The sequence below is a fragment of the Drosophila nasuta genome, chromosome 2L, assembly GCF_023558535.2.
Source record: "Drosophila nasuta strain 15112-1781.00 chromosome 2L, ASM2355853v1, whole genome shotgun sequence".
Classification (NCBI taxonomy): Eukaryota; Metazoa; Arthropoda; class Insecta; order Diptera; family Drosophilidae; genus Drosophila; species Drosophila nasuta.
The window spans coordinates 26,610,903-26,628,532 of NC_083455.1; the positions used below are offsets into that span (position 1 = coordinate 26,610,903).

Genomic DNA, 17,630 nt, shown 5'->3' on the forward strand with positions numbered 1-17,630 from the left:
GAGACAGCGACAGATTAAATAGCGTTAGAAAATATGACGACTGCTGCATTTTATTAGCACACACAAAAAAAAAACAAAAACAAAAGACAGATGCTTGTTATTTCACTCAATCAGCCTCTGCATTTTTGCCACTGCTGCATCTTATTAGCACACTCGCATACACTAATTCGTTTCATATTTTCTAAGCGCGAGCTAACAAGAGAACGAAATTTGCACTAATACTCGCACAAAATTGCACAAACGAAAGACCGAAAGAGGAGCAACGATCGAAAAACGCGCGCACGAAAGGAAACGAAAGTAGTGGAGACCCGGCAATCAATGCGTACGAGAAGGACAACGATAGATTAAATGGCGCCAGAAAACGAAAGCTCGACTTTGCCAGCGGGCACTAGGCAACAACAACGCACTGCAAATTATGAAAAAATGATTTTAAGCAAATAAACTGCAATAACTTTAACAAATTTTATACACCCGTTGCGCGCCGCATTACCGACAACCGTTTAGCACATATTTTAGGCCAATTGGACCAATTAAATTTCGATTTTCGAGTAATAACGGCGGAGCCACGACACGAAGCGCACTTGAGAAAACCGATAGGTAAGTTAGACTGCACGATAAGCGATAAACGATACTCGGAGTGGGGAGGAAATCGAACAGACGATTGGTAGTTGTGATGAAGATAACAAATCGATAGATCGTCCTTGAAAGTGCGCAGCGTGTTTAACTATCGATTTCGAAAATTGCGCCATTAACATAAATCTATGTGATAATAGACGGGATTCTGGGCTTCTTTCCTTTTGTCTGCAATGTGAACCCAGCAATTACGCAGCAAATTAAAATCAAATAATTTAGACAGTAAATTCGCCAAGCCATAAAAATCACATGCAAATTATAGTGGCTGCAAACTGCGCCTGAGAAATTGTTGCAATTTACGCGATGCCTTTGCCACAGCAGACCATCGTTGTTGCTGCTGCCACTGCCATTGCTGCTGCTGTTGCTGCAACCTCAGCTGCAGTGTCGCCGCTTGCGGCGCTTCAATAAAGCGCCCAATAAAGCCTTAAACAAATGAAGTTATTTGAGCCAATAAAAAATGGCAGCCCCCAAGATGACGAGGCGAGCATCCGACGGCGCATGTCAAATGGGCAAAATGACAAGTAAGCTACAGTCGAGTATGCTCGACTGTGAGATACCCAGTAGCTTTAGGGAATGTGGAAATTCTTTGGCTTAAATAGGATGGAAGGAAAAACACAAAATTATATATAAGGTTTAAAAGTTTATTGATTTTAATATAAATTGTACTCAACATATTTAGTATTATATAATTTCTGTATACTGTTTATTGATTTTAGTTTAAAGTTCATTCATTCTTAGTATAAAATAAATACTATATACAGTTTATTGATTTTAGTATAAATGGTACTTGACATTTTTACTATAATATAAATACTGTATATCATTTATCAATTTTAGTATAAATTATACTTAACATTTTTAGTATAATATAAATACTATATACAGTTTATTGACTGTAGTATAAATGGTACTTAACATTTTTAGTATAAAATAAATACTATATACAGTTTATTGATGTTAGTATAAACTGTACTCAACATTTTTAGTATAATATAAATACTATATACCATTTATCAATTTTAGTATAAATTATACTTAACATTTTTAGTATAATATAAATACTATATATACCTTATGAGGTTAAAAGAGATCTAATGTTAAAATCCTCTCAAACTTCTTTTGATTCCCGGGTATTTAAATGGAAAATGAAAAGGGAAAGTTGATGCTGTTGGTCAGCGGAAAATCGCTTTGTCTTTGCGAGAAGACGCTGCCACACAACAAATGCAACACAAGCACAACAAGTGCCATAAATATTGACCTGCTTCCAGGGCTCTGGAGCTGCCTCCAATCTGCTGGCAGCCAAGTTTGCAACTTGTTCTGTTTGCAGTTCTCTTCTTGGCCCTTTTTTTTCGTTTGCTGTGCTTTTGCTTAATGCACACCTTCGAGTCGGAGGCAATTTGTTATTGTTATTGCTGGTCTTGGCTTTTGCCTGGTCGAATGTTAATTATATGGCAACATGACTCTGGCTTATTTAAAGCTTTATTTATTAAAGCATTTAATGTAAATTGTTTGTAAATGCCAGAGGCTATCATTATAGTTTGACAGAGACGCTTTACCGATATTATAAATGTATGTATGCATATAAATCAATTCCGAAATAAAACCACCTCAACCACAAAAAAAATCCTCTTTCATACTAATTAATATCAATGAGGAATGTAGAATGTTTATTTTCCACCAAGTTGCCAAGTTGATTCAAGTCAACACCCACGAAGTCCCGTCTGCGAAGAAAGGTTCGACGATGATATTGCTTTTTATACCAGGTATCCAGAGTTTTGCAAGGGTTTCATAATTTCATGACGAGCAGAAACTGGAAAAAAAATAATAAATAAATAAGAAATTGCTGACAAGCAAAAAGAATTTGTGTACAAAAACAAAAGACATTAATTTCTAATGTATTAAATCAGACAGATTTAGAATAGAGTCAGAGAGACTATAATTTAGAAGAATGAATTTTTAAATAAAGATTATTTTAAATAATATTAAGAATTTCATTATGAAATAAATTAAATTTTAAAATCTTACGTTCTTTAAAACATTTAAAATTAAATACTTCTTTAGAATAGGATTTTCAATCTTAATTGATGAAAATGAATAGATTTTTTTATAGTATTTTTAATTTAAAACAAAAGAATTCCTTAGAACAGAATTTTCATTATAAATCGAAAAATAAGAAGTTAAATGAAAATTAATATATATTTTCTATTTTATTTTTCCTTAAAAAATATATTTGTTCAATTTAAAACAGGTCAATTTAACACGATTTTAAATCTTAATTGATTATTTTGAAGTCTATAAATTAAACGAAAATTAATAGATCTTTTCACTTCTTTAAAATATAAGTCTAAAATCATGCTAAGATGACTAATTTTGATCTATCCATTATAATTAAAGTAAGATTTTTGGCAGCTTAGCTTCCAGTTTAAGTTACCGGGTATTGCGAATTCGTGCATTCCCGTCAAAAGCCCTTTTGATTTGCTTTCATTGCGTTTCGCATATTTGATGCGCATAAAGTGGATCATAAAGTAATTAATGCGCTAAAATGCGACATTAAAACGCTGCAGGGCAACAAAATTTCTTCAGCCTTAGCCTCATACAACACTGAGGCATCTTCGTGGGTTGCCCCACAACAACAACACCGACAACAACAACAACAACAAAGCGAGTGCAATCAATCTTTGGGGCAGGCGTTGTTTTTAGGGCGTGTTCTGTGTGCTCTGCGTTGCACCTACGCCAACTGCGCCCAGTCTGCGTTGTTGTCGTTGTCGTTGTCGCTCTTGCCTTTGGCTGTTGACTTGAAAAAGTCAAGAAGATTAAGACCCCAACGAAAGAAAGAAAAAAGTAAAGAAAGAGATCCCATAATAATTACAGACTCGACTTGATATTTTGGCATGCGTAAAAATTCTGGCAACGGTGCTTTCCTGACAGCGACTGACAGACAGCAATTGCCAAATATAATAAATAATTAGCCAGAGAGGATACGGGGCGTGGCCAGGCGAAGTGATGTGGCATGCAATGCATTAAATCAAATATTGGCTAGAGAAAGTGCGCCCTGCGACCCAATTGGCCACAGATAACGACAGTGTTGCGAAGTGCGTGCATGTTCTTAGATAAGCTTACCATTTTGAGTAAAAAGCTCACGCTAGAGCAGTTGCGCAACGGTTGAGCGCGAGAGTGGGAGAGCACTTCCAAAAGCTTCCGCGCTGATAAGCTGTTGACGTCCAGCAGCCGCGCATTCTATATTAAACTGTCCGTGGAAACAGGTGCACAGCATAATTAATCAAAGCAATAGTAATTGTGTATTAATATTTTGAACAGCATGTCGACAATTGTGCGTAAACTAATCAGCACTGCAAATGCAGCAAAGCCGGTAGCGCCATACAAGTAAATACAATTGCGTGTGTTTGTGTGTGTGTGTGTATGAGAATGAGAGAGCTTATTCTCTTTGTTTTGTTTTTGTAGTCAAGCTGTTGTGGCCGATCGCACTGTTTACGTCTCTGGCTGCTTGGGCTTGGACAAGGCAACTATGCAATTGGTGCCAGGTGGCGCCACTGAGCAAACCGAGATGGCGCTTAAGAATCTTCAGGCTGTGCTCAAGGCAGCCGATTCCGATATCGATAAGGTGGTGAAGAACACGGTGTTTGTTAAAGATCTCAACGATTTTGCTGCGGTCAACGAGGTGTACAAGCGAGGTAAGACCTTTTTTTTTGTGTGTCGGCGATAAGGCATCTACATCAATTTGAGCTTATCAGCTTGACTAATAAATGTTTTTGCCGCGCCCCAGCAATCGTAAACACATTTAATTGTGCTCTCTGTACCATTAATCGCTTATCGCTGCTGCTCTTTCCAGTGTTCAGCAAGGACTTTCCAGCCCGCAGTTGCGTCCAAGTGGCGAAACTTCCAATGGACGCGTTGGTCGAGATTGAGTGCATCGCTTTGACTGGCACTGTTTACACGGTGCCCAACGAATAGCAATTAACGAATTCCAAGCTGTAAGCAAAGAGAGCAAAATAAATGTAAATAATTCGAGTTAATGTGTTTAATCAAGGTAAATGGCATATAATTTGCATAATCCAACTTTGGTCACACCTGATCAACATTCAAAGGAGATGTCCTTAGTAATTAGTATATTTTCTAATATGTTGCAACTCTGGTCTCACCGGTGAAATGTAGCTGCGTGCGCAGGCGTCGCTAATGTGAAGTCTTATGTAAAAAACAAAATGGAGGGGGAGACACGGCAAACAACTTTGCATTTAAACCTTATATAGTTTACAATTTGCTGCAGCGGCAATTTATCTTTGTTTTAGCTGCTGTTGCAGTTGCAGTTGTTGTTGTTGTTGTCGTGCGGCTTTTGTATTATATTTCATCAAATGTTGCTGCATAAATCATTGGCAACATTCGCCACAAGTTGTTGTTGCTGTTGTTGCTTTTTGGCAATGTTGCTAACGGTAGCCGGTTAGTCAGGCGCCTTAGACAAAGCGTTTATTTCACATTCAAATTTAAAAGTTATTCATAATGCCGACAACTTATTGTTGTTGTTGTTGCTCCACATTGATGCGGCTGCCTTTTAGGCTATAGACCATTTTTGGGGTCGCTTTTTTGTTTTTGGATTTTGTTCATTGAAATTTCAGTGAATTTGTCTGCCACTCGACGCGCGGCTGTTGCATGATTTATGAAGCTTGTTGCCAAACTGTTTTGCATGCACTGGTGTGAATATGAATGCTTTTCCTCCAATGCAGCACGATTTTATTATTATTGTTGTTGCTCTCGCTCTCGCTGTTGATGTTGCTGTTAATGTTTTGTTGCTGACGTTGTTGCTAGGCAACAACAAAACAACTGGCAACATGTTTAGCACCCGCAGAGCTGGCAACATTCATGTTGATATGCGTGGCGTGTAATTAATTCGAGGCGCATCACAAAAATTTACATGCATAAATATTGTAATAAATACGCATAAATTGATGACAACAAACTGCAACAAGTGGTGACCCGCTGTGCCACATGAAGAGGGAGAGGGAGAAGAGGAGGAAGACTCCTCTTGCAGCAGACATTTGACATTAAACACCTACGCAACTCTTTTTTTTCTGTTTTTGTTGTTGTTGTTGTGGCTTGCCTCGGCTATGAAGTGCGGCTAATTAATATCGACGCACAGCCAACAGCAAAAAAGGGACAACACAGGCTTGCCACAAAGAGACTGCAACACCAACGCGGTGAAAGTGCGCATAATTTACACGCACGAGCCAAGGCAACCACCAAAGGAAGGCAAAAGGCAGCGACTTCGTCTGCCGTCTGTCCTCTGCTGTCTGCGGCAAAATTTAATACACAAATTAAACTCGCAAGTTTGTTGTAAATTTTTGGCAATTTGCTTATCAGCCAATGCGCTCAGATCGCGCAATCGCTAATTAAACAAGCCACATGCGGTAGCCACTGGAGGTGGAGAGCAGCTTTACTGCCACTGAAGCGATATATCGTTGTTTCTTATTTTGCATATGCATATAGTTTTATAATATAAGGTAAGGTACAAAGATTCAAAAAATACGTTACACTTCTTTGGTTTATTAGTATATTTTGGAAAATGCTTTAGGAAACAAGTAACGGAATGGCTATGAAACATTGGTTGACTGTCTAAAGAGTTTAGTATTTTTATACCAAAAAGTATATATTACACCTCAAACGTTGTCTCTGTGCTTGACAGAAATGTTGCATACTTTTAGGCGCCAGGAAAAATAAATCATTAACAACGAAAGAAATGTCGCTGGCTTGCTTAAAAAACAGTTGGGAACTTTAAGCATTAAAAACCGGCGGTCAATAATGATTAATTTTGTTAATTTCATGAAGTTGTTTTTTAATTATTTTATAAAATTATTACAATACATTGAGGACTGTTATTTTTCTGTGCGAATCGCAAAAAGTCGATACTATCGTTTGGGACCAGCTGACTCCAGTGTGACCAAGAACAGTAAACTAAATATTTGTTGGTATTAAAAGGCTAAAAAATAGCTGCAACAATAAATTCAAATTTTTCAAGCATTATCTTTAGCAATCTTGACTACAACTAATGAATAATTTATTTAAATAAGCAGTGAACTAACTAATTGTTACGGTCATCATATTAAAATTACAAACACATCCAAAGTAGCGTCAAATTATAGAAGATATACCAATATTATTTTTATTAGATAGATCCAAAGGAAGCGGTATATTTTGTCAATATACATTGGTATTAATTGCTAATTGAAATTGCGGTCACGCTGGTCTACAGCCGAATTCTCATATGATTTTTTTTTAAAATCAATACAAATTGCAATGCATGATAACGTAATAAGCCACAATCAAGTGTATAACAAATCTGTGGCAAGAACGACAAGCGAGTGATAACAAGAAACTAAACAACAAATTCATAGCAAACAAAGTGAACGCCGCAAACGCAAAAAGAAAAGGTACAACAACAACAACAATAGCAGAAGCAGCAGCCACACACACACACGCGCAAACACAAAACATGTACACACATGCACAGACAGCAAAAACACACGCACACATTAACGCAGTTGGTCTCTTTGCCATGTATGAAAAAGTGAAATAGCAAAAAACAATACTTCAGTTTTCTACTATAGAAAACAACAAGAAAAACAAAAATAACTGACTTGTGTAGCTGGAAATAGTGAAGTGTTTTTAGTATTTGACTAATAAATTATAATAATTAATTAATTGCATGCAGTTGGAGGTACATTAAACGCACACAAACACACACACATAACAATTATTCATCGACGATTTCTAGCGCCCCGTGTGAGTTTTTCTTTTTTACATTTCTCTTTTACTGCCTGACATTGTGTACGTGTGAGTGTAAGAGTATGCGTATGTGCGTGCATGTGTGTGTATGTGCAACAAAGTCGTTGAGCTGCTGCTACTGAAAGCGGACTAAAAGATCTCCTCACACACATACACACATAGATCCAACGCAGCAATCAGAGAGTAAGAGAGAGCACAACACACGGAGAGTTCTGTAACAAAGAGACTTAATCCGTCTGTCGCTGTCGCAGTTGCATTGCAAAAAAAAAAATAAACAAACGCAGTGAGCTTTCATCTTTCCTTTTCCTTTGCCCATAGCCGACGACGACGACGACGTCCCCTTCGCCGCCGCCCACAAAGTTCATTAACGCAAAAAGAGCACGGCAACAAAAACAAAAGCGATTAGAAGACAACGACGTAATCGTTTGTTTACTAGAAGAAGAACGCTGTTGTCGACGCCGCTGCCGACGTCGCCGCCGCCGCTGTTGCCGCGGAAGCTTTTTCGGCCAGTGCTGGAAATAAAGTGGAGGAGCAGTGCCGTCAACGCCTACAAAATATGAATCTACGCGGCAATCCGCCCAAGAAGGAGGGCAAAATGCGCATACGCGCCTTTCCCGTAAGTAGTCTGTGGAGCAACGATGAGCCAGCAAAAAAATTATAATTGCGTGATACAACGCGATAAGATATTACGTACACATAAACGCAACTGATCTAATAGATCAAGCTTTAGCCGGCGTTATAGAACACTGCTTAGCAACACAGCACAGTGTGTGGACATGCAGCAGGACATGTCACGCACTTTGGCTGGAGGATCGAAGCCCTCTAGCGGACATTTAAGGACACTGCTTAGCAACACAGCACAGAGTGTGGACATGCAGCAGGACATGTCATGCACTTTGGCTGGAGGATCGAAGCCCTCTTGTGGACATTTAAGAATTTCGCGATCCTCTTCAGCTAGGTTTCTGCTGGGTTAGCTTAGCAGGCTACTGGGTTATTAGACATAAAAATAGCAGCGCTGTCAGGTTTAAAATGTTTGATGAATGAAAAAGCTTCATCGCATTTTTAGTTAGTTTTTAAGTTCTCTCAATTTTTAATCTCAACTTGGTTTCGACAAATTGTTGTTGTTTGCCCAACAAACAAACACACAGACACACTCACAGACACAGAGAGAGAGAAGAGAAGCATCAGGAGCAGAAGAAGAGAGACGTGACGCATTATTGATGACGATACGACTGCAGCTGGATACTTCGAATCCCTGTCGTCGAGGCGGATGTCAATAAGGCCAACGACGGCAACGGGCGGCCGCTCGCGTCCGGCTCCAGCAGCGAGCCAGCGCCAACAACACCAACAGCAGCAGCAGCTGGGACAGGAGACGCATCCGTTGCCGCAGCTGCAAGTGGAGCAGCTGCTGGCACCATCGCAATCGCATTACATAATTGGGGAGCAGCGCTATAGCTGGGAGCGTGCGCTTAGCGCCTCGACTCCTGTGCGTTATCCATCGCAGGCGACTCCAGCATCGATGTACAGCAGTCGCCATGATCCAAGGATTGCACTCTTTGCCGCCAGCAACACCAATCAACAGCCGAATAATCTGAATAATCCAAGTGCTCGCAATAATTTCAATTTACGATGTCGCCACACTCGCAACATTACGCGTAATCCTCTCCAGCAACAGCAGCAGCATCAGCAGTTGCCCCTGAATGTGCCACTTTTGGTGGCATCGCCACGCGCTTGCGCTGGCACCTCAATGCCGCCCCACAGCGAGCACTCGGTGCGTGCCACAACAGCGGCAGCTGCCACACAATTGCGTGATTTCGGACGCAAGTATCCTTTGTGGCTGCCCGAGTACAAACGTCGTGCATTCAATGTTAGCCCCCAAGAATAGCTCAATCAATTTATTACCTTAATTTATAACATTCCTCGCTCTTAAACGCTTCCTTATTCATCTCTTTTTGCAGGCCTCCATGGATGAAAAGTATGTGGAGAGCATTTGGGCCACATTGAAGAATGCCATACAGGAGATACAGAAGAAGAACAACTCGGGACTGTCCTTTGAGCAACTGTATCGCAATGCTTACAACATGGTGCTGCACAAGCATGGCACTCGTCTCTATTATGGACTGCGTGAGGTTGTCTCGGAGCATCTGGAGCAAAAGGTGCGTCAGGAGGTGCTCGAGAGTTTGCACAGCAATTTTCTGCCCAAACTGAATCAGGCCTGGACCGATCATCAGACCTCGATGGTCATGATACGCGACATACTCATGTACATGGATCGCGTCTATGTGCAGCAGCGTGGCCTGGACAATGTCTATAATCTGGGACTCATACTCTTCAGGGATCAGGTTTAGTTCATGAATTTACCACGCTTAACTTTTAACTAATCACTCACTAACTCTGCAGGTTGTTCGCTTTCCGGAAATACAGAAGGCGCTGCGCGAAAAGCTGCTGGGCATGGTGCTGGAGGAGCGACATGGCGAGGCCATCAATCATTTGGCCATCAAGAATGCCTGCACCATGCTCATCACGCTGGGCATCAATTCGCGCACCGTTTACGAGGAGGACTTTGAGAAGCCGTTCCTCTCACAGTCGGCGGCCTTTTACAAATTCGAATCGCAAAACTTTCTTGCGGAGAATAACGCTGGCGTTTACATCAAGAAAGTCGAGGCACGCATCACCGAGGAATCATCGCGAGCGGCGCTCTATTTGGACAAAGATACCGAGCCACGGATTGTGCGTGTCGTTGAGGAGGAGCTAATTAAGAAACACATGCGCACCATTGTCGAGATGGAGAATTCGGGTGTGGTGTATATGATTAAGAACTCGAAGACCGAGGATTTGGCATGCACATACAAGCTATTCTCACGACTAAAGGAGGAGGGCCTCAAGGTGATAGCGGACACAATGTCTGCGTATCTGCGGGAACAGGGAAGCATGCTGGTCAAGGAGGAGGAGAATGGGAATACAAATCCGATAACATTTGTGCAAAATCTGCTCGATCTCAAGGATCGTTTCGATCAGTTCTTGTTGCATTCGTTTAGCAATGATCGACTCTTTAAGAATGTGATCTCGGCGGATTTCGAGCATTTTCTCAATCTGAACAACAAATCACCCGAATATCTGTCGCTCTTCATCGACGACAAGCTGAAAAAGGGTGGCAAGGGCGTGAGTATTAAACTCTCTTTAAATAAAGAAATAGTTAACTTTATTTATTATTAAACAGATGAGCGAGCAGGAGATCGAGACCATTCTGGACAAGACAATGGTGTTGTTCCGCTTCCTGCTTGAAAAGGATGTCTTCGAGCGCTACTACAAGACACATTTGGCCAAACGTTTGCTGCTCAACAAATCAGTCTCCGATGACTTTGAAAAGAACATGATATCCAAACTAAAGGTGCGTTTTTTCTTGGTCACTTTATCAATTCAAATCTTGCTTAATTCCACTTTTGTTTGCAGACTGAATGTGGCTGTCAATTTACATCAAAGCTGGAGGGCATGTTCAAGGATATGTCCGTTTCAAATACGATTATGGATGAGTTCAAGAGTTATGTAAATAATAACAATTTGTCATTGAGCGGTGTTGAGCTGACGGTGCGCATTTTAACCACCGGCTTTTGGCCCACACAGGTGAGAAGCAACTACTATTAATTACAAAGAAGATGCCTTTTATTTAATGTTCTATAATTCGTAGACGGCAACGCCTAACTGCAACATACCCTCTGCACCACGCGAGGCCTTTGAGGTGTTTAAAAAGTTCTATTTGGACAAACACTCGGGTCGACAGCTAACGTTACAGCCGCAAATGGGTGAGTTCTGGCTTTTCAAAGTGACTTTATGAACTGGAATTGAATACTTTCCTTCTTCAGGCACTGCCTACATCAATGCCGTTTTCTATGGCCGCAAAGCGAGTGACAGCGACAAGGACAAGGATGGGCCAAGCTCAAGTTCAAGTGGCTGCGCTGTGCCCACCACAACACGCAAGCATATACTACAAGTGTCCACCTACCAGGTGAATTAGAATGCTCTCTCTTGAATCTAACAAAACTGATCAAATTATCTCTCCACAGATGTGCGTCTTGTTGCTGTTCAACAATCGGGATGTGCTGACCTATGATGACATACACCAAGAGACGGACATACCCGAGAGGGAGCTGGTGCGCGCTTTACAATCGCTGTCCATGGGCAAGCCTGCCCAGCGTTTGCTGGTGCGCAACTCCAAAACGAAAACAAAAGACATTGAGCCCTCGGATGAGTTTTATGTGAACGATGCATTTGTCTCCAAGTTCCACAGGTGCGTTACAAGTTTATATAACTTATTTGCTTGGCAAAACTAAACCTCATTCTGCCTGCAGGGTAAAGATACAAACGGTTGCGGCCAAGGGCGAATCGGAGCCGGAGCGCAAGGAGACGCGTGGCAAAGTGGATGAGGATCGCAAACATGAAATTGAAGCAGCCATCGTACGCATTATGAAGGCTCGCAAACGCATGGCGGTAAATCTCTAGTGAAATAATGTTTATCCACATCTTATCTGATACCTTTTATCGTTATCTTATTGCAGCACAATCTGCTGGTGTCGGACGTGACGTCGCAGCTAAAGTCACGTTTCTTGCCGTCACCTGTGTTCATCAAGAAGCGCATCGAAGGCCTTATCGAGCGTGAATATCTGGCGCGAACGCCAGAAGATCGCAAGGTGTACATCTACTTGGCTTAAAACAAACAAACCAACAACAACAACAATAGGAATGTGTGCGCGCAATCATCCTCCTTCCTCTCATTCACCACCATTCATCCCGCTCTCATTCTCAAGCTATATTAACAAAGCATAATACTCCCTTCCCTACATTTCATACTCCATCAGCTTCAACTTGGGATCTACAGTCTACAACCAAAATGTGCAGCTAAGCAGCCAGCAAACTGGAACAAAAACTACTTTGACCAAGAAATAATATAGAACTCAATAGACAAGTGCGAAATTTGTAAGAAGCCTGACATTCAAAATTGAACAGTTATTGCTACTTAGGCACCCCTGCTCCCTCCTCTTTCCCTTGCCAAGTGCTATCCATATTCAAATATAATATATTTTCGACTATTCTCTAAATTCTCCAAATACTTTTGCTATTTATTTTGAATACCACTTTTGTCACCACAAGCAACCATGACAACACATAAAATACGAAAATTGTATAGCAATAAGCACCTCCCATAAACACACATACACACATACTTTCACACTCATCATAGATACGGATGGAGAAGCGTACGCGAAGCAAAAATAAGAATTAATGCATAATGCAAAAAACTTAATTCTAAGCAGCAGTATAAATATAGCTAAAGTAATAAATTTATAAATGAATATAATAAATTTAGTGAGCGTTTGATGTACATTTTTTACGTCTCCCTCCTCCTCCTTCTCACCCCTCACCATTTCCCCTATATCCATTTAAATAATCAATTAACATTAAATCCTTAAAACGTAAACGAAGAACACGTTTCGAGATTCATGTGAAAAAGAGAGTTTAACACAAACACACATTTTTAAAATCGATTTTTTATAACTATATATATATATATATAAAGCTAAACCACATATATTCGTGAAATCAGGCTTATAAACTAAATAATTAAGTGTATGAAAGTTGTTCATCTACATTCATTGGTACATTCGCCAACAACAACAAAAATGTATGCCAATAATGTAAAAACAAAAAAAAAAAAGAAAATGGAATTCATCTTTTTGGCACATTTTCTTTTTGTTTTTGGACTTTTGAATTAAGTGAAATTTGGAATTATTATTGCTGCAGAGTTACATACATACAAATGTGAGAGAGTCCGTAATAATTATTATATTATAAGCGCAAGCGAGCAGGCGAAAAAGCACTGAGCAAATGCAAGAAAAAGAATTGTACATAATTTTTTTGTTCTTCTGTATGGAAAAATAATATAAATAAAACGTATATGAGCGTTAAAATTAAGTTTTTATGAGTACTTGATTTGCAATGGAACACTTGGGCTTCTTTTGAATTTGAATTCACTTGGCGCGCTTTTAGAATCTAGTGACATGCTTATCGAACTTCGATAAAACGATAGCCAAGCTGTCATTAATAAGCGATTAAAGTTAACAGCTGCAAATGCTGTTATATCCACTTAACAGCTTGGGGCTGCTGTTAACTCCATTTAACAGCTTAGGGCAGCTGTTAACTCTATTTAACAACATGCTGCTGATGTTAAACCAATTTAACTGCATGTTGCTGCTGTTAATATGTTTTCGACTCAGAAAATCGTTTAATATTTGAAAATATTGGTCTTCTACAAAGTAATTTATCAAGAGCATCAATCCAACAAAATACAAAATCAATTATTTGAATAAGTCACAGAACGAAGCCATTTTTACCAATAAGCTCAAAAGCCTTGTCGATATTTTTTATATCGACAATCTTATCGATATTATCCCAGCACTATTCTGTTGCAATTTTCTCATTTCATTTGGTGGTGAAACGTGCTGCAGCTTTTTTCTAACAGCTTGTCTGGGGGAAGTACACAGAAATATCGTCATACAAATATCGTTATCAGTTTCAAGTAAGTGTCTGATTTATTTACAATAGTTTATTAAATATAAATGTATGAAGTATAAACGTGAATTCTAGATTTTTTTTGTAGTAAATATTGTAAGAATGAATTAAAAAATATATAAAAATGGAAATGATTAATCGAAACACAGAAATTTTAAAGTTTAGCAATTATATTTACATGCTTATAAACAAATTATATTTGTGATAAGATAACTGATCTGCAGAGACATATGAATCATGTTTAATCGATATACATAGCTTATCAGCAGAGTTCGATAAGTATCGACAGCATAAGCAAGAACTTTAAATTTTAAAAAGTGCGCCAAAGGTGAATTCAAGATGGTTGCTCTGGTTCATCTCATTGGAATAAGGAATTTTAGTCATTATTTCAATAAAATAATAATAATAATTCATAGTTGATATTCATATTTTATAGCTCCATGGATGAGAAGTACGTCAAGTATGTTTGGATTATTCTTAAGAGTGCCATTCAGGAACTACAGAAAGATAATCCTGGACTCTCTCATGAGGAGCTCTATCACAAAGCCTACGAAGTGGTCATGAACAAACATGGATTCCGAATGTATAATGGACTAAGGGAGCTGCTGACAGATCACTTAAAACAAAATGTGCGAGAAGAATTGATCTCGAATTTGAACAGGAATTTTCTATCCAAGTTGAATGAAGTGTGGATTGAGCATCAGACCTCGATGCGCATGTTGAGTGATATGCTTGGATACATGGATCGCAGCTATGCCGAGCCACGTGGATTAGAAAGTGTCTACATACTAGGATTGCAATTATTCCGATATGAAGTAAGCTGCAAAAACTTGATAGAAAACTTAACTATAACAATGCAATTCTTTCAGATCATTGAGTTTGAGGACATAAAGCTAGCGCTGAGGCAGAACTTGTTGGATTTGATAGAAGCAGAGCGACTTGGGGAGTCAATAAATCAGTTAGAGATCAAAAATATCTGCACAATGCTCCACACTCTGGGCAAAAATACGCGCTACGTTTATGAGAAGATTTTCGAAGAACCTTTTCTAGCTCAAACTGAAAAGTTTTATGAGCTGGAAGCGGCGAAGCTCTTGGAAAACAAAGCTGTGGATTTTGAGCAGGAAATGAAGCTGCACATTGAAAAGGAATCAGCTCGACTCTCAAAATATTTGGACAAGGTGACGGAGCAGAAGGTTGTAAAATTGTTAGAAGAAATAATTAAGAAATACAAGACTTAAGATGCCCATTAAACTATTGAGACACAAAATCACAATGCAAAGTTCAACAACTACAAAATGCGTTCAGCTGGTAAACAAAATGTAAATTGAGCTGCGTACGTGTCAAGTTTGGAATTTGCAAGGGGATTTCCTAAGATCAAAGTCTATAGTTTAGACACCAAATGATAAGCAAAGTCGATGTATTATTCATTTCGAGAAAGCAGCAAAGTTCGAAATATTGTCAACAACATTTCGTGAATTTGTTATAGTAGTAAATAAAAAAAAAATGCAGCTTATGCAATGCAAATAACAAAAAATATATATTTTCGTATCTATAAAGATCTGTGCAAATCCAAGAATTTGCCACACAAATAGTCAATATTGTGTGCTCTGCTCTCTCACCCACATCTAATTTGTAAATAAACTTATCTAACTCACAAATTTTATAATTATTTATCAATTAGATTAAGCCAACTTTTGCTCTACACTTTTCAGCGATGACTTGCTTATTGGCTTTCAGTATAAATATGTTAAGTTCTTTGGTAAACACAGAAAAGCAAAGACCGCGACCGAAACTGAAACCAAGACGAAGACAGCAACAGAGAGAGAGAGAGAGGGGGAAGAGGGAGAAGACGATTCAGGTTGAGATTCAGATGCTGACGCCGATCGCGTTGGCGATGGCGATGGCAATGAAGATGGAGATGACGATCCGCATCGATTCGATCTGACGCACTGATAAGGCCAGGCCTAAGTCCCAAGCGCAACCAGAGAGCAACCAGAACAAGCTGCTGCTCTCTCGAAAGCACCAAGCGAACACACATATGAACTGGAGATCTCGACTAGCAGATACTCTGCATAAGTCTCTTATATTTGAAAAATAAAAATGTGATAGGGGAAAGAACTTAAATATTAAAATTAAATAAAGAAAGCATTTGGTTAGGGGAAATACAAATTAGTATTGATATCTTTATATGAGAGTAATCATTATGATAACAATTTTGTAATATAAGAAATTATAGATATTTCAAACTTTACAGTAGTGTCACTTATTGTTTGGCTATTTAATTATTTGAGTTGTAATGAAATGTAATCTTTTCGTTAAAAATATTTGCAAATAAAACAAAACAATTAAGAAAGCTACAGTCGAGTGTGCTCGACTGTGATATATCCGCTACCCATTTTGGATAAAAACAAACTAGTGCGGTACTGCAAAATACTTAAAATATACTGAAGTCTATTTGTGTTATATTGATATAGTCCGACATTAAAAGTGGACTGGTGGTAGTGCAGAATATACCAGATTGTCAGCCAAAGCAACTAAGACCCCTAGTAAAAATGGGTTTTTGCCCATATATAATATTTAAGAATCATGAATACATATACTTTATAGGGTCGGAGATGCCTCCTTCTGCTTGTACCCTATATATTTTATAGCTTTGAGAGCTACTTAGAAGGAAAGAGTAAAGATTTGTGAATGACTTTATTCTAAATAGAGTACCTATCAAAAATAAGAGCACAGCTTTAAAGGTTAGCTTGCTAGACAGTGAAATACTCTGTTTGAAAGTGAAAGATACTCGTATTGATACTAACTCTATAAATATTCTTAAATCATGCTTAAATAACAACATCATAAGATTATCAGAATTTAAACAATGTAATGTTTTTAACCAAATTTCAAGAGTTTTCTTATTGAACTTAATATTGTTGAAATTTGAGGTGGAACAGTTTGATAAATAGATCATAGAGGCTTTACAGCTCAGCTCAGTTAGTGCTGAGATAAGAGCACAGCTTTATAGGACAGACGGTGAAATACTTTGCTTAAAGGTAAAACAGAATTGTCATGAAATTTTCAGAATTCAAACATTGTAAAGTTTTTTAACTAAAAAAGTAAATAAGAGGCTAAATTTCAAAATAGTTTTCTTATTGAACTCAATATTGATTGAGGAACAGATTAATCAGGTGCAACATAAGTACTATTGAGTCTTGCTCAATGTGCGTATAACTTTTTCGAATATCATGCGATTGTCATGAAATTTTCAGAATTAGCTGAGAAGCTCTACTGCTCAGTTGAGCTGAGTGCCATCATACCCTCTAGTGGATGGCTACAGGGTAATGGCGGCAAGAAAACTGATATTGCCCATACTCGTAACAGCAGCTCGCGAAGCTGTGTGGAGTGGAGTGTGGAGTGTGTGTGACGCTCAGTTGGCTGCTCAGTTGCCGTCTGGTCTCCAAGCGCAACGGGCAGAACTCACAGCACGCGGTCTTGAATCAAAACGAAACGAATCAAGAATTTTGTTGTTGTATTTTTTGGGGAACTGGAACAAAAAACGTAACTGAAAAACGAAACTGTCTCGTGCTCGTTCGCATATATGTTTAAATATTCGCGTATGCGTATTCGTGTGTGTGTGTGTGCGTAAT

The 17,630-nt window shown here is 38.9% G+C and overlaps 3 protein-coding genes across 6 annotated transcripts; all 3 read left to right on the forward strand.

The window, feature by feature from the left end:
- Nucleotides 1–3,859: 3,859 nt before the first annotated feature.
- Nucleotides 3,860–4,662, forward strand: LOC132790403 (rutC family protein UK114). Its single transcript, XM_060798905.1, has 3 exons — nucleotides 3,860–4,017; nucleotides 4,096–4,325; nucleotides 4,484–4,662. The coding sequence occupies exons 1-3, from the start codon at nucleotides 3,953–3,955 to the stop codon at nucleotides 4,603–4,605; spliced, it is 417 nt and encodes a 138-aa protein (XP_060654888.1). The 5' UTR covers nucleotides 3,860–3,952; the 3' UTR covers nucleotides 4,606–4,662.
- A 2,217-nt stretch (nucleotides 4,663–6,879) lies between these two features.
- Nucleotides 6,880–13,398, forward strand: LOC132788635 (cullin-3). Of its 3 annotated transcripts, none has more exons than XM_060796151.1 (11): nucleotides 6,880–7,073; nucleotides 7,747–8,044; nucleotides 9,387–9,770; nucleotides 9,829–10,590; nucleotides 10,649–10,819; nucleotides 10,882–11,052; nucleotides 11,117–11,231; nucleotides 11,292–11,434; nucleotides 11,493–11,716; nucleotides 11,778–11,916; nucleotides 11,985–13,398. In XM_060796151.1, exons 2-11 carry the CDS (start codon nucleotides 7,985–7,987, stop codon nucleotides 12,135–12,137), a joined length of 2,322 nt encoding a protein of 773 aa, XP_060652134.1. In that variant the 5' UTR covers nucleotides 6,880–7,073; nucleotides 7,747–7,984; the 3' UTR covers nucleotides 12,138–13,398. The 3 variants fall into 3 exon arrangements, with proteins under 3 accessions (XP_060652134.1, XP_060652141.1, XP_060652127.1); XM_060796158.1 differs by lacking the exon at nucleotides 6,880–7,073 and adding an exon at nucleotides 7,409–7,425; XM_060796144.1 differs by lacking the exons at nucleotides 6,880–7,073; nucleotides 7,747–8,044 and adding an exon at nucleotides 8,469–9,295.
- A 498-nt stretch (nucleotides 13,399–13,896) lies between these two features.
- LOC132795616 (cullin-3-B-like) lies at nucleotides 13,897–15,636 on the forward strand. 2 transcript variants are annotated; one of them, XM_060806423.1, is made up of 3 exons: nucleotides 13,897–14,002; nucleotides 14,412–14,810; nucleotides 14,865–15,636. In XM_060806423.1, exons 2-3 carry the CDS (start codon nucleotides 14,436–14,438, stop codon nucleotides 15,231–15,233), a joined length of 744 nt encoding a protein of 247 aa, XP_060662406.1. In that variant the 5' UTR covers nucleotides 13,897–14,002; nucleotides 14,412–14,435; the 3' UTR covers nucleotides 15,234–15,636. The 2 variants fall into 2 exon arrangements, with proteins under 2 accessions (XP_060662406.1, XP_060662400.1); XM_060806417.1 differs by having other exon boundaries at nucleotides 14,432–14,810.
- The last annotated feature ends 1,994 nt before the right edge of the window (nucleotides 15,637–17,630 follow it).